At 46.4% G+C, this 11,266-nt stretch overlaps 1 protein-coding gene across 1 annotated transcript; it reads left to right on the forward strand.

The window, feature by feature from the left end:
- Positions 1-382: 382 nt before the first annotated feature.
- On the forward strand, positions 383-10,630 carry LOC145409923 (uncharacterized). Its single transcript, XM_080280184.1, has 7 exons — positions 383-874; positions 2,579-3,054; positions 3,229-3,585; positions 5,447-5,716; positions 7,323-7,505; positions 9,653-9,908; positions 10,469-10,630. The coding sequence occupies exons 1-7, from the start codon at positions 383-385 to the stop codon at positions 10,628-10,630; spliced, it is 2,196 nt and encodes a 731-aa protein (XP_080136310.1).
- Positions 10,631-11,266: the final 636 nt, after the last annotated feature.

The raw sequence follows: 11,266 nt of genomic DNA on the forward strand, positions 1-11,266 counted from the left end.
CACACACACACACACACACACACACACACACACACACACACATGCTGATGGTGATGTTGCTTATTACACACACACACACACACACACACACACAAAGATAGATGGATAGATGTGTAGATATGGAATGGCACTGTACATACATACATACATTCTTCATTTATTACTATTATTGTTGTTGTTGTTATTATTATTATTATTATTATTATTATTATTATTATTATTATTATTACTACTACTACTGATGGTTATTATTATCTCCAACATCATCAGTCATTATTATTATTATTACCACAACCACTACTACTACCACCACCACCACCACCACCACCACCACCATCATCATCATCATTTTCATTACACATCTCCTCCTTTTTTCAGCACCATGTCACGCCTACCAACCCTGCTGACCTTGTTCCTTCTGCTGACCTCTTCGGCGTTGGGTCAGGAGCGAAACAGCTGGTCCTGGGGGCCTGATGATGGCAACAGCGCCCCAGCCCCGGCCAAGAAAGACCCCGCCACGCCCCGGCAGATTTCCGGAAGGTCCCTCGCATCGTCAGACACTTCCTTCACCGTCATCTCCGCGCCGACAGTCTCCTCCCACGCGGCGCCGCTACAGGCCAACCATCGCCCTGCATTTCCACCATCACACAGCCTCTCTCAAGCCGTACACACTGCCTCTCCATCCGTGCACAAGCTCTCCCCAGCCGTGCACACTGCCTCCCCTGCCACACACGCCCCTGCAGGCTTTCACGGCACTCCAGTCTCTGTCAACATCGCCGCACCAACACCAGCTAAGGCCAGGGGGGACGGCAAGAGTGAGGGTCGGCTTCTCGGCCTAAAAGACAAGTTCTGCGAGTATGGCCTGGGATTTGATGTGAGTATTTTCTTGAAATTTTGAGTAGCGTTTTAAGAAAATTTGAAGTCCCTAACACCTTCCCTCTGGCGATTTATCTGGTCAGGTTTGTAGGACTCTTTTTAGGCTTTGCGGGTACTGCTTAGGATTTGATGTGAGTATTGCGTTGAGGATCTGAGTCGTATTCCTAACACCTTTCCCTTGGTGATTTATCTGGGCAATTAAGTCATATTCTAAGGTCCCTTGGAGAATTCGCTTTAAAATCTTATCAGTTAATTCTTCATATGACAGGTTTATAACACGTTTTACTAAGCGATTTATTTTGCTTAGTACGCCTTGCAGTCCTCTTCTCTGTTACATAAATCCATCCATTGTCGGCGTACCCCTCATACATAACATACAAAATGATATTAGCCAGTCTTATCCGAAAATAAATCGCTAAGGAAGAGGTGTTAGGGAGCTTATCGGACAAGAATATGAGCCCTGTTTACGGTAATCCATAAGACTCAGAATTTGACATGCATGATAAACACCTTCAAAAAATTAGATGAGGCGAATGTTAATACTGAGAATAAGGCCTGATGGGTAAATACGTATGGAAGTGAAACCTGGACCTTGTTGGAGGGACACAAGTCAAGAGAGCAGTGGAAATGAGTTATCTGAGAGGACCCTGTGGAGTTACACGGAGAGACAGACTGACAAATGAGGATGTGAAGGAGAGTTGTGGTGTGGATGTGATAGGAAGCATTAGGAGGAACACATTGAGGTGGTTTGGCCATGTGGAGAGGATGGAGAGCGAAAGATTGACGAGGAGAGTGTATGTGAGTGAGGTGGAGGGGGGGAGAGGGAGGGGGAGGCCGAGGATGAGATGGAGGGATGGGGGTGGAGAGGTATATGAGAGAGGGGGGTGTGAGCTGGGAGCAGGGCAATGAAATGGCGGGGGACAGGGCGACGTGGAGGCGATTTGTTTGTGGCCACCCCGTACGGGATTGAGGCGTCTAGCAATAGATAGATAGGAAGAATAATAACCTCTGCCAGTGAAATTGCGGGAGGCTATGTATTCACTTATGTCTGTCTGTCTGTTTGTCCACACGATAAATCCAAAAGTTCTCAATGCATTCCAGTAAGATTTTGTGGAAGACTGGGCCATGGGTCAAGGAATAATTGATTAAATTTGGGGACGCATCCGGATCCTATTTAATGGCAATGGCACTGGTGAAGGAATGTGCTCTCTAAGTGCATTCTAGTTTGAAATGTATCTATAAAAAAAACATTATGTGCAGTTGATTAGGTGTGTGAGGTAGAGCCAGGATTCCAGGGGCTTGAGCAACGTGTGAGTGAGTGTGTGGCCCACTTCCCTAGACAAGCTGTTGCTAGTTCTTCCTCTGTCGTCTTTTCTGCCTCTTTGTGTTCTGAACCCTACATCACCCCATCCTTAGGTGGGAAAAATGACGATGATGATAGCAGTAGTAGTAGTAGTAGTAGTAGTAGTGGCAGTAGTAGTAGTAGTTGTAGTAGTAGTAAAAGTAGTAATGGTGATGATAATAATGATGATGATGATAAAAATAATAGTAAATGATGATGATAACTGATACTAATAATGACAGCAGTAGTAGTAGTAGTAGTAGAGGGAATAATGTTGTTGTTGTTGTTGTTGTTGATGTAATACTTGGGAATACTTAATGAATGTCTGTGTGAATATTAATCGTCTGTTTTTTACCACAGTGCAAGAAGGGCTACCACAAGGGCGGGTTGAGCCACCACGACATCTCGTACGTGCAGCCCGTGCAGGTCGTGCCTGTAGGAGGGCCCATCGCAGCCGTGCCCATCCACCACAAGGCTAAGGGCTACTATCCACCCCCTGTCTACCATCCACCACCCGTGTACCACCCTCCACCCACCTACCACGCTCCGCAGTCATCCTACGCAGCACCGGCCTATCCTGCCCCGTCCTATGGTCCCCCTAAGGCATCCTACGGCCACAAGGGACACGTCAGCCACACCCACACCCACCACCACCACTACGACCAGCATGGACACTCCTTCTCAGGCTACGCGAAGGACAACTCTTTCGGCAGCAGCAACGCGCCGCTCTCCACAGACTCGTCCTTCAGTTCCGTAGACAAGATTGGAAGCTCCCTGCCAGTGGTGCCTCCCAGACCATCTCCAACCACCTCCTTTTCTGGCTCAAACTCCTTCGGGTCAAGCTCCATCGGCTCAAGTTCCTTTGGCTCAAACTCCTTCGGCTCAAACTCCTTCGGCTCAAACTCCTTTGGCTCAAACTCATTTGGCTCAAAGTCCTTCGGCTCAGGTTCCTTCGAGTCCTTCTCTCCGATCACCAATACCTTCGGCTCCTCTTCCTCCCACTTCTCCAGCTGCCAGTGCGTGGAGGCGAGGTACTGCCCACTTTCCGACGTCGTCCCGAGATCCAACAACGACATCCTCCCTCTCATCAACGCCAGAAGTAAGAACACAGACATCCTTTCAACAGCGGATGAGGATTCTGAGGGTACGGCAGCTTCGGAGGACAGCAAACTGATAGTGAAGAGGGAGGGGAAGAAGGAGGAGGAGGAGAAGAAGGCCGAGGAGGAGGGGGAGAAGGAGGAGAAGAGTGAGAGGAGGAGGAGGGACACCATTATCTTCGAGGACTCCAAGAGGGACACGAGAGACGCCACGTTCTTCAGAGACCAGACCAGCGGCATCTCCTCCAGCAGCCGCCAGGGGGTTAGTAGGTCGCAGGAGGTCATAGTAGGTCATGGCAGAGGTCACACGTCAAAGAAGACACCAAAATAAAAGTCATATTACGTCACAGTAGTCACACAACGTCACAGTCAGGGCAGAGGTCACAGTAGGTCAAAGAGGCCACAGTAAAGGTCTCAGAAAGTAATAGTAGGTCATGATTGAGGTCACACGTCACAGTAGGTCAAAGTACTAGTCTTAACAGGTCACGGTAGAACACAGGTCATAATACAGGTCATATAATGTCACACTGGGTCACAGAAGAGGTCAAGCAGCATCACAGTAGGTCACAGTCCAGTACATCAGACTCAACAGGTCACAATAGGTTGCATTATGGGTCACGCTAGGTCATAAAACAGGTCACACAGCATTTCAATAGGTCACGGTAAGAGTCACATGTCATAATAGGTCGCAGAGGTCACACAATCACAGTAAAGGTCAAAGAAGGCTCCCAAAGAGATGATATAGGTCGGTATTAGGTCACTACACAAACTATTCTCTTTTCACTTTAACTTGGCCTAAAATTGCCATCTCTCCATCTTCAATCCTGAGCTGTAATAAGAGACAAGTCCTAGAATATGGTGCTAGTCACGAAGAAGTGCCATGGAGAGGATGAAGAGCCATAGTATTATCTTCTTCTGCCACTGTTCTGCGTGAAGTAAGCTGCAAAATGATGAATTTCTGGGCCAAGTTTGGGTGAAAGGAGTATAGCACTTCCATACATTCTTTAATTTCGGACACTGACTTGAAATAACTTTAGATATCAAACATTAGGGCACGAAGGTGGAATATTAATAAACAGATGCGTGTGGAAGGTGAGTGATGTGAACTCTGGGAGCAGGGTTACAAGAGGCAGACCCAAAAAGACCTGGGACGAGGTCATAGAGTGTGACCTCAGGGATAAGGGATTGAATAGGGGCACTGGCAGAGATCAAGCAGTGTGGAGAGCGCCATTAGGTGACCAAACCCAACAGATGCATACTGGAGCCTTTATAAACGAAATGATACGATACAGGGAGTGAAATGCACGTACATACAAGGTTTGTCGTAACTTATATTTATTTGTACAGGAAGAACTAGAGACATAGGAATATATTATGCTGTCTCCTTTCTCGTTCGTCCTGCATAAAACAGATACAGCTTACGGTAATATTTCCCTAGCTGATGTGATTTATGTTTTGAAGGGGGAACAGAAGACCTGGGGAGACTTGACCCTCTCATTTCCTTACCCTCATGCACGAAGTGGTCCAAATTACGAGTGAGAAACGACTGCAAAAATGAATCTACTCCCCCAGGAATTTGAGTAATGAATTTGAAGGTGATGTGTGTGTAGGTTAGATGTAAATAAAGTCGCATTATATGTGGTAAAACTTGCTCTGGGTCTTGCCAAAAAAAAAAAGTGCATTGTTTCGTAAAACTTGCTCTTAATGCTGTAAAAACTGCTGTGAAATCTCTTAAAAACTGTTTGCATCTTGATAAACTTGCCCTTCATCTAGTAAAATTCGCTCTGGATCTAACAAAATTGAGCTAAATCTCGTAGAAAATGCTCCAAATCTTATCAAACTTGCTCTGAATCTTGTAAACTGTTCCACCTCTCGTAAAAATTGCTTAGAATCCTGCTAACCTTGCTCTAAATCTTGTAAAACGTGATCCAAACATTGCAAAATTACTCTGATTTTTGTAACAATGATCTGATTCATGTAAAATTTGCTCTGATTCTTATAAAATTGCTCTGAATATTTAAAAATTCCTCTGAATCTTGTAAACATTGCTTTGGATCTTGTAAAATAAATTGTTGTGAAAGTTTTAAATTCTGTCGCAACTAACTGGCTTCCATTTTCACCCACAGGCCAGCCTCAACCGCTGTAGCTTCGGCGAGGTGTGTTGCCGCAATCCAGTTTTCCGACAACAACGTGAGATCAACTCCTGCGGCCGCCATCGCAACGCCATCGGACTGCTGGGTCGTGTCAAGAATCCGCACTTCGAGCAAGGCGACACCGAGTTTGGCGAGTATCCGTGGCACGCGGCCATCTTGAGGCGGGAGAACCGGGACAATGTTTATGTTTGTGGCGCGGCGCTCATCGACAGCCGCCATCTTATCACCGCTGCTCATTGTGTGTCAGGGTAAAGAGAATCTGTTTTTATCTTTATTTGTATATGAAAACTATGATGATGATGGTTAACTGTTTCTTTGTCCACTGAAGGGAGAATAAGGACATTGTTTATGTTTGTGACTCTGTGTTTAACGACAGTCGCCATCTTGTCACCACCACTCATTACATCTCAAGGTGATGACTGAATTCTTCTTTATATGCATACTAGCAGGGGTGCCAGAATTTCCCGAGTAAAAATAAAATGACTGCGAATACTGATGTTGCGAAGGACCCTGTGGGGGCATCCTCCTGTGCGAGACAATCCCCCAAGGTCCCATTTTACCCATTAGACTTATACTCCTCCCTGGGCTAATTTAAAAGGAGATACAGTATACTTCCCATGCACCTATTCTCTCCATGAACTTACTTTCCCACTGACCATCCACCTACCCACCCTGCCCCATCATACCCACCCACACTGCCCCACTCTACCCCACCACACCCACTCACACTGCCCTACCCTACCCTATCACACCCACCCACATTGCCCCACCCTACCCTATCACACCCACCCACACTGCCCCACCCTATTCCATGACACCCACCCACACTGCCCCACCCTATTCCATCACACCCACCCACACTGCCCCACCCTATTCCATCACACTCACCCACACAGCCCCAACCTGCCCACCACACCCACCCACACTGCCCCACCCTACCCCATCACACCCACTCACACTGCCTCACCCTACCCCATCATACCCACCCACACTGCCCCACCCTATTCCATCACACCCACCCACACTACCCCACCCTATTCCATGACACCCACCCACACTACCCCAACCTGCCCCACCCCGCCCATCCACCACCCAACCCTGCCCATCCACATCCACGCACCCAACCCTGCCCATCCACCACACCCAGACTGCCCACCCTTCCCACCCACCTCAATGCTCATCCCATCCACCCACCCACCCTATTGCAATACCGAAGTGGAAATTAAAATCTATAGTAACAGGCCACCATATTTACAGTATATCTATCTATTGCCAGACGCCTCAATCCCGTACGGGGTGGCCACAAACAAATCGCCTCCACGTCGCCCTGTCCCCCGCCATTTCGCTGCCCTGCTCCCAACTCACACCCCCCTCTCTCATATACCTCTCCACCCCATCCCTCCATCTCATCCTCTGCCTTCCTCTCTAGTTCTAATTTTGGCCACTAGGAGCGCCACTTCAGCAAACTTAAATCACTAGGGAAGGAAAATAAGTATGTATATATGTGTTTTCCTTTCTAGTATGTACCTCTGCCTCCTCCTCTAGTATGTATATGTGTTTCCTCTTCTAGTATGACTTTTTTTATATATATTTTCTCTGTCTCTTGTAGGGAAAGACACAGAATTGCCAACTCTCTCTCTCTCACAATTAACCAAAAAACAACACACACACACACACACACACACACACACACACACACACACACACGAGACCATATCTCTTTGTCTCTCTCTCTCTCTCTCTCTCTCTCTCTCTCTCTCTCTCTCTCTCTCTCACACCCACACACACACACCCACACACACACACACCCTCTCTCTCATACACCCTCTCTCTCTCACACTCTCTCTCTTCCAGGCTAACCCCAGCAGAGCTCAAGGTCCGGGTGGGTGAGTGGGACGTGGGCAGTGATACCGAATTCTACCGGCATCAGGAGCGAAACGTGGCAGGGCTTTACACCCATCCGGAATTCTACTCTGGCAACCTTAACAACGATGTGGCCGTCATTAGGGTCGATCACCGCATTGATTTCGTTGGCAAGTGAGTCTCTGGCCCCTAACACCTGTTCCTGAGCGATTTATTTTGCTTATTACATTTTGCTGTCATCTTCTGTGTCATTTAAACCCCTAACACCTCGTCCTCAGCGATTTATTTTGCTTATTACACCTTACTGTCCTCTTCTGTGTTACATAAATCCTTCCAATATCGCCCTAACACCTTTTCCTAAGCGGTTTATTTTTCTTATTACACCTTACTGCCCTCTTCTGTGTCATTTAAATCCCTAACACCTCTTCCTTAGCGATTTATTTTGCTTATTACACCTTACTGTCCTCTTCTGTCATTTAAATCCCTAACATCTCTTCCTTAGCGAATTATTTTGCTTATTACGTCTTACTGTCCTCTTGTGTGTTACATAAATCCTTCCAATATCGCCCTAACACCTTTTCCTAAGCGGTTTATTTTGCTTATTACTCCTTCCTGTCCTCTTCTGTGTCATTTAAAACCCTAACACCTCTTCCTTAGCGATTTATTTTGCTTATTACACCTTACTGTCCTCTTCTGTGTCATATAAATCCCTAACACCTCTTCCTTAGCGATTTATTTTGCTTATTACACCTTACTGTCCTCTTCTGTGTCATTTAAATCCTTAACATCTCTTCCTTAGCGATTTATTTTGCTTATTACATCTTACTGTCCTCTTGTGTGTTACATAAATCCTTCCAATATCGCCCTAACACTTTTTCCTAAACGATTTATTTTGCTTATTACACCTTACTATCCTCTTCTGTGTCATTTAAATCCCTAACACCTGTTCCTAAGCGATTTATTTTCCTTATCACACTTTAATGTCCTCCTTTGTGCCCTTTAAATCCCTAATACCTAGGCCTATGCGATTTAGTTTGCTTATTACACCTTACTGTCCTCTTCTTCGTCATTTAAATCCCTAACACCTCTTCCTAAGCGATTTATTTTACTTATCACACCTCACTGTCTTATGTGTCATTCAGATCACTCAAATACCACCGTACTCAGCTCCCTAACACCCTTTCTTAAAGCGATTTATTTTGCTTATCACACTTGGCTATCCTCTTCCGTATCACGTACCTCATTTATATGCCACCATGCTCAGCTCCCTAACACCTCTTCTTAAGCGATTTATTTTGCTTATTACACCTTACTGTCGTCTTCTGTGTCAGGTAACTTAATCAAATACCACCATACCCTGCAAAAATAAGATAGCGATATTTAGCAGACGCATACCAAAATTCTCTCTCTCTCTCTCTCTCTCTCTCTCTCTCTCTCTCTCTCTCTATCTATCTATCTATCTGTCTATCTATCTACTCGTACCTCCCCATCTCAGTACTCACTCCTCAGTTGCCTTCCTTCCCACAGTCTTACCTGCCTGCCTCTCAACCTACCTACCTATGCATCTATCTATCTATATATCTATCTATCTACCCATCCATCTATCCATCCACCTAACCACTCATATACCCATCCATCAGTCAGTCAATCAGTTAATCTATTTTTATATCTATCTATCTATCTATCTATCTATCTATCCATCCATCCATCAGTCTCTATCTATCCATCCATCCATCTAACCATCCATCCATCCATCTAACCATCCATCCATCCATCTAACCATCCATCCATCCATCCATCCATCCATCTAACCATCCATCCATCCATCCACCCATCCATCCATCCATCCAACCATCCATCCATCCATCCATCCAACCATCCATCCATCCATCCAACCATCCATTCATCCATCCATCCATCCACCCAACCAACCATCCATCCATCCATCCACCCATCCATCCATCCATCCAACCAACCATCCATCCATCCATCCATCCACCCACCCAACCATCCATCCATCCATCCATCCAACCATCCATCCATCCATCCATCCATCCAACCAACCATCCATCCATCCATCCATCCATCCACCCATCCATCCATCCATCCGTCCGTCCATCCAACCAACCATCCATCCATCCATCCATCCACGCATCCATCCATCCACGCATCCATCCATCCACCCAACCAACCACCCATCCATCCATCCATCCATCCATCCAACCAACCATCCATCCACCCAACCAACCACCCATCCATCCATCCATCCACTCATCCATCCACCCATCCACCCATCCAACCACACACCTTTCTCCCCACAGTCCCCACATCTCGCCAGTCTGTCTCCCGGATCGCTTCGCCGTCTTCCGAGGCCAGCGCTGCTTCGTCTCAGGCTGGGGTAAGGATGCGTTTGGCGACCACGGATCTTTTCAACACGTCTTAAAGGAGGTGGATCTGCCCATGGTCTCCCGAGGCACCTGCGAGACCGCGTTGAAGAGTACGAGGCTTGGGAGGCAATTTTCACTGCACGAAGGAATGATTTGTGCAGGCGGGGAGGAAGGGAAGGACGCTTGTGAGGTGGGTACTCTGTGTGTGTGTGTGTGTGTGTGTGTGTGTGTGTGTGTGTGTGTGTGTGTGTGTGTGTGTGTGTGTGTGTGTGTGTGTGTGTGTGTGTGTGTGTGTGTGTGTGTGTGTGTGTGTGCTCTTACCTAATTGTATCTTTACAGGAATGAGTCAAGCTCGTACTGTCCCGTGTCTTAAACCATATTTATCGTACATATCTTTAAATTTGTGAATTGTTTTGGCACACACTATTTCATTCGGTAGTGCATTCCATTGATCAATTGCTCTGTTTGGGAAACTGAATTTCCTTACGTCTTTATCACCTCTCTTCTTATGCAGTTTTTTGCAGTGTCCTCTTGCTGATGCTTTCCCATAGGTTATATATTCATGTGTGTGTGTGTGTGTGTGTGTGTGTGTGTGTGTGTGTGTGTGTGTGTGTGTGTGTGTGTGTACTTTTTATATCCCTGTGTGTGTGTGTATGTCCGCGAGCGTGTGTGTCTGTGTCTGTCTGTGTTGCTAGTCACGAAGAAGTGCTGTGAGTGAATATAACACCTAATCTCCTTCTTTGTCCTCAGGGTGATGGGGGCAGCCCGCTGGTCTGTCGAGGGAGTGACGGCTCTGAAGTATTAACCGGCCTGGTCTCGTGGGGACTGGGCTGTGGTCAGAGGGGTCTACCAGGCGTGTACACCAACATAGCCCACTACGTAGACTGGATCAGGTCTATCACGAGGAACTGAGGCCAGGAATCTAGTATTTATCACTCGGACTAAATTATACGTGGCGGTGACCATCATCCACTCACTTGATGTAGTGCTGCCTACTTCTTCCTTAGCCTTTATCATTCTTTTTCTGTGTCTGTCCTCCCCTCTTCCTTATTTCCATCATCCACTCACTTGATGTAGTGCTGCCTACTTCTTCCTTAGCCTTTATCATTCTTTTTCTGTGCCTGTCCTCCTCTCTTCCTATTTCTCCCATCTTTCCTGTCACTTCTTATTGCTTTTCTTTCCTTTACAGTTGCCTTTACATTGAGTGACAAGCCAAATGGTTTCCTGTAAGCCAAGAAACCATTTACAACGCTGGGTGGTAACCATATAACCAACCCATACGTGCTCCCTACGTGTCAACAAGTGGGTTGGTGGAGGGTTAGTGCCCCTCCCCGTAAAACAAATAACTCAAAGTCAAATGGCCACCCCTTACGGGATTATGGCGTCTGGCAATAGATAGGTAGATAGATCGACTAAATTATAAGTGGTTCTCTTGAAACCTTGAGCACATTGGGGTTTCTGTCTATCACTTTCTATCTATCTGTCTGCCACCTTCCTCGCTCTATCTATCCCATATTGAAATTCTCTTAGTTACGATATTCTGTCCTC

Source organism: Coenobita brevimanus, chromosome 83 (assembly GCF_032717465.1).
Source record: "Coenobita brevimanus isolate Jiangsu-jjx chromosome 83, ASM3271746v2, whole genome shotgun sequence".
Taxonomy (NCBI): domain Eukaryota; kingdom Metazoa; phylum Arthropoda; class Malacostraca; order Decapoda; family Coenobitidae; genus Coenobita; species Coenobita brevimanus.

What these genes read in the sequence shown, in the direction of transcription:
- LOC145409923 (XM_080280184.1), top strand. Translation starts at nt 383, where the DNA reads ATGTCACGCCTACCAACCCTGCTGACCTTGTTCCTTCTGCTGACCTCT. An exon ending in AGTATGGCCTGGGATTTGAT is followed by an intron (nt 875 to 2,578) that starts GTGAGTATTTTC and finishes TTTTTACCACAG; the next exon opens with TGCAAGAAGGGCTACCACAA. An exon ending in CGCATTGATTTCGTTGGCAA is followed by an intron (nt 7,506 to 9,652) that starts GTGAGTCTCTGG and finishes TTCTCCCCACAG; the next exon opens with TCCCCACATCTCGCCAGTCT.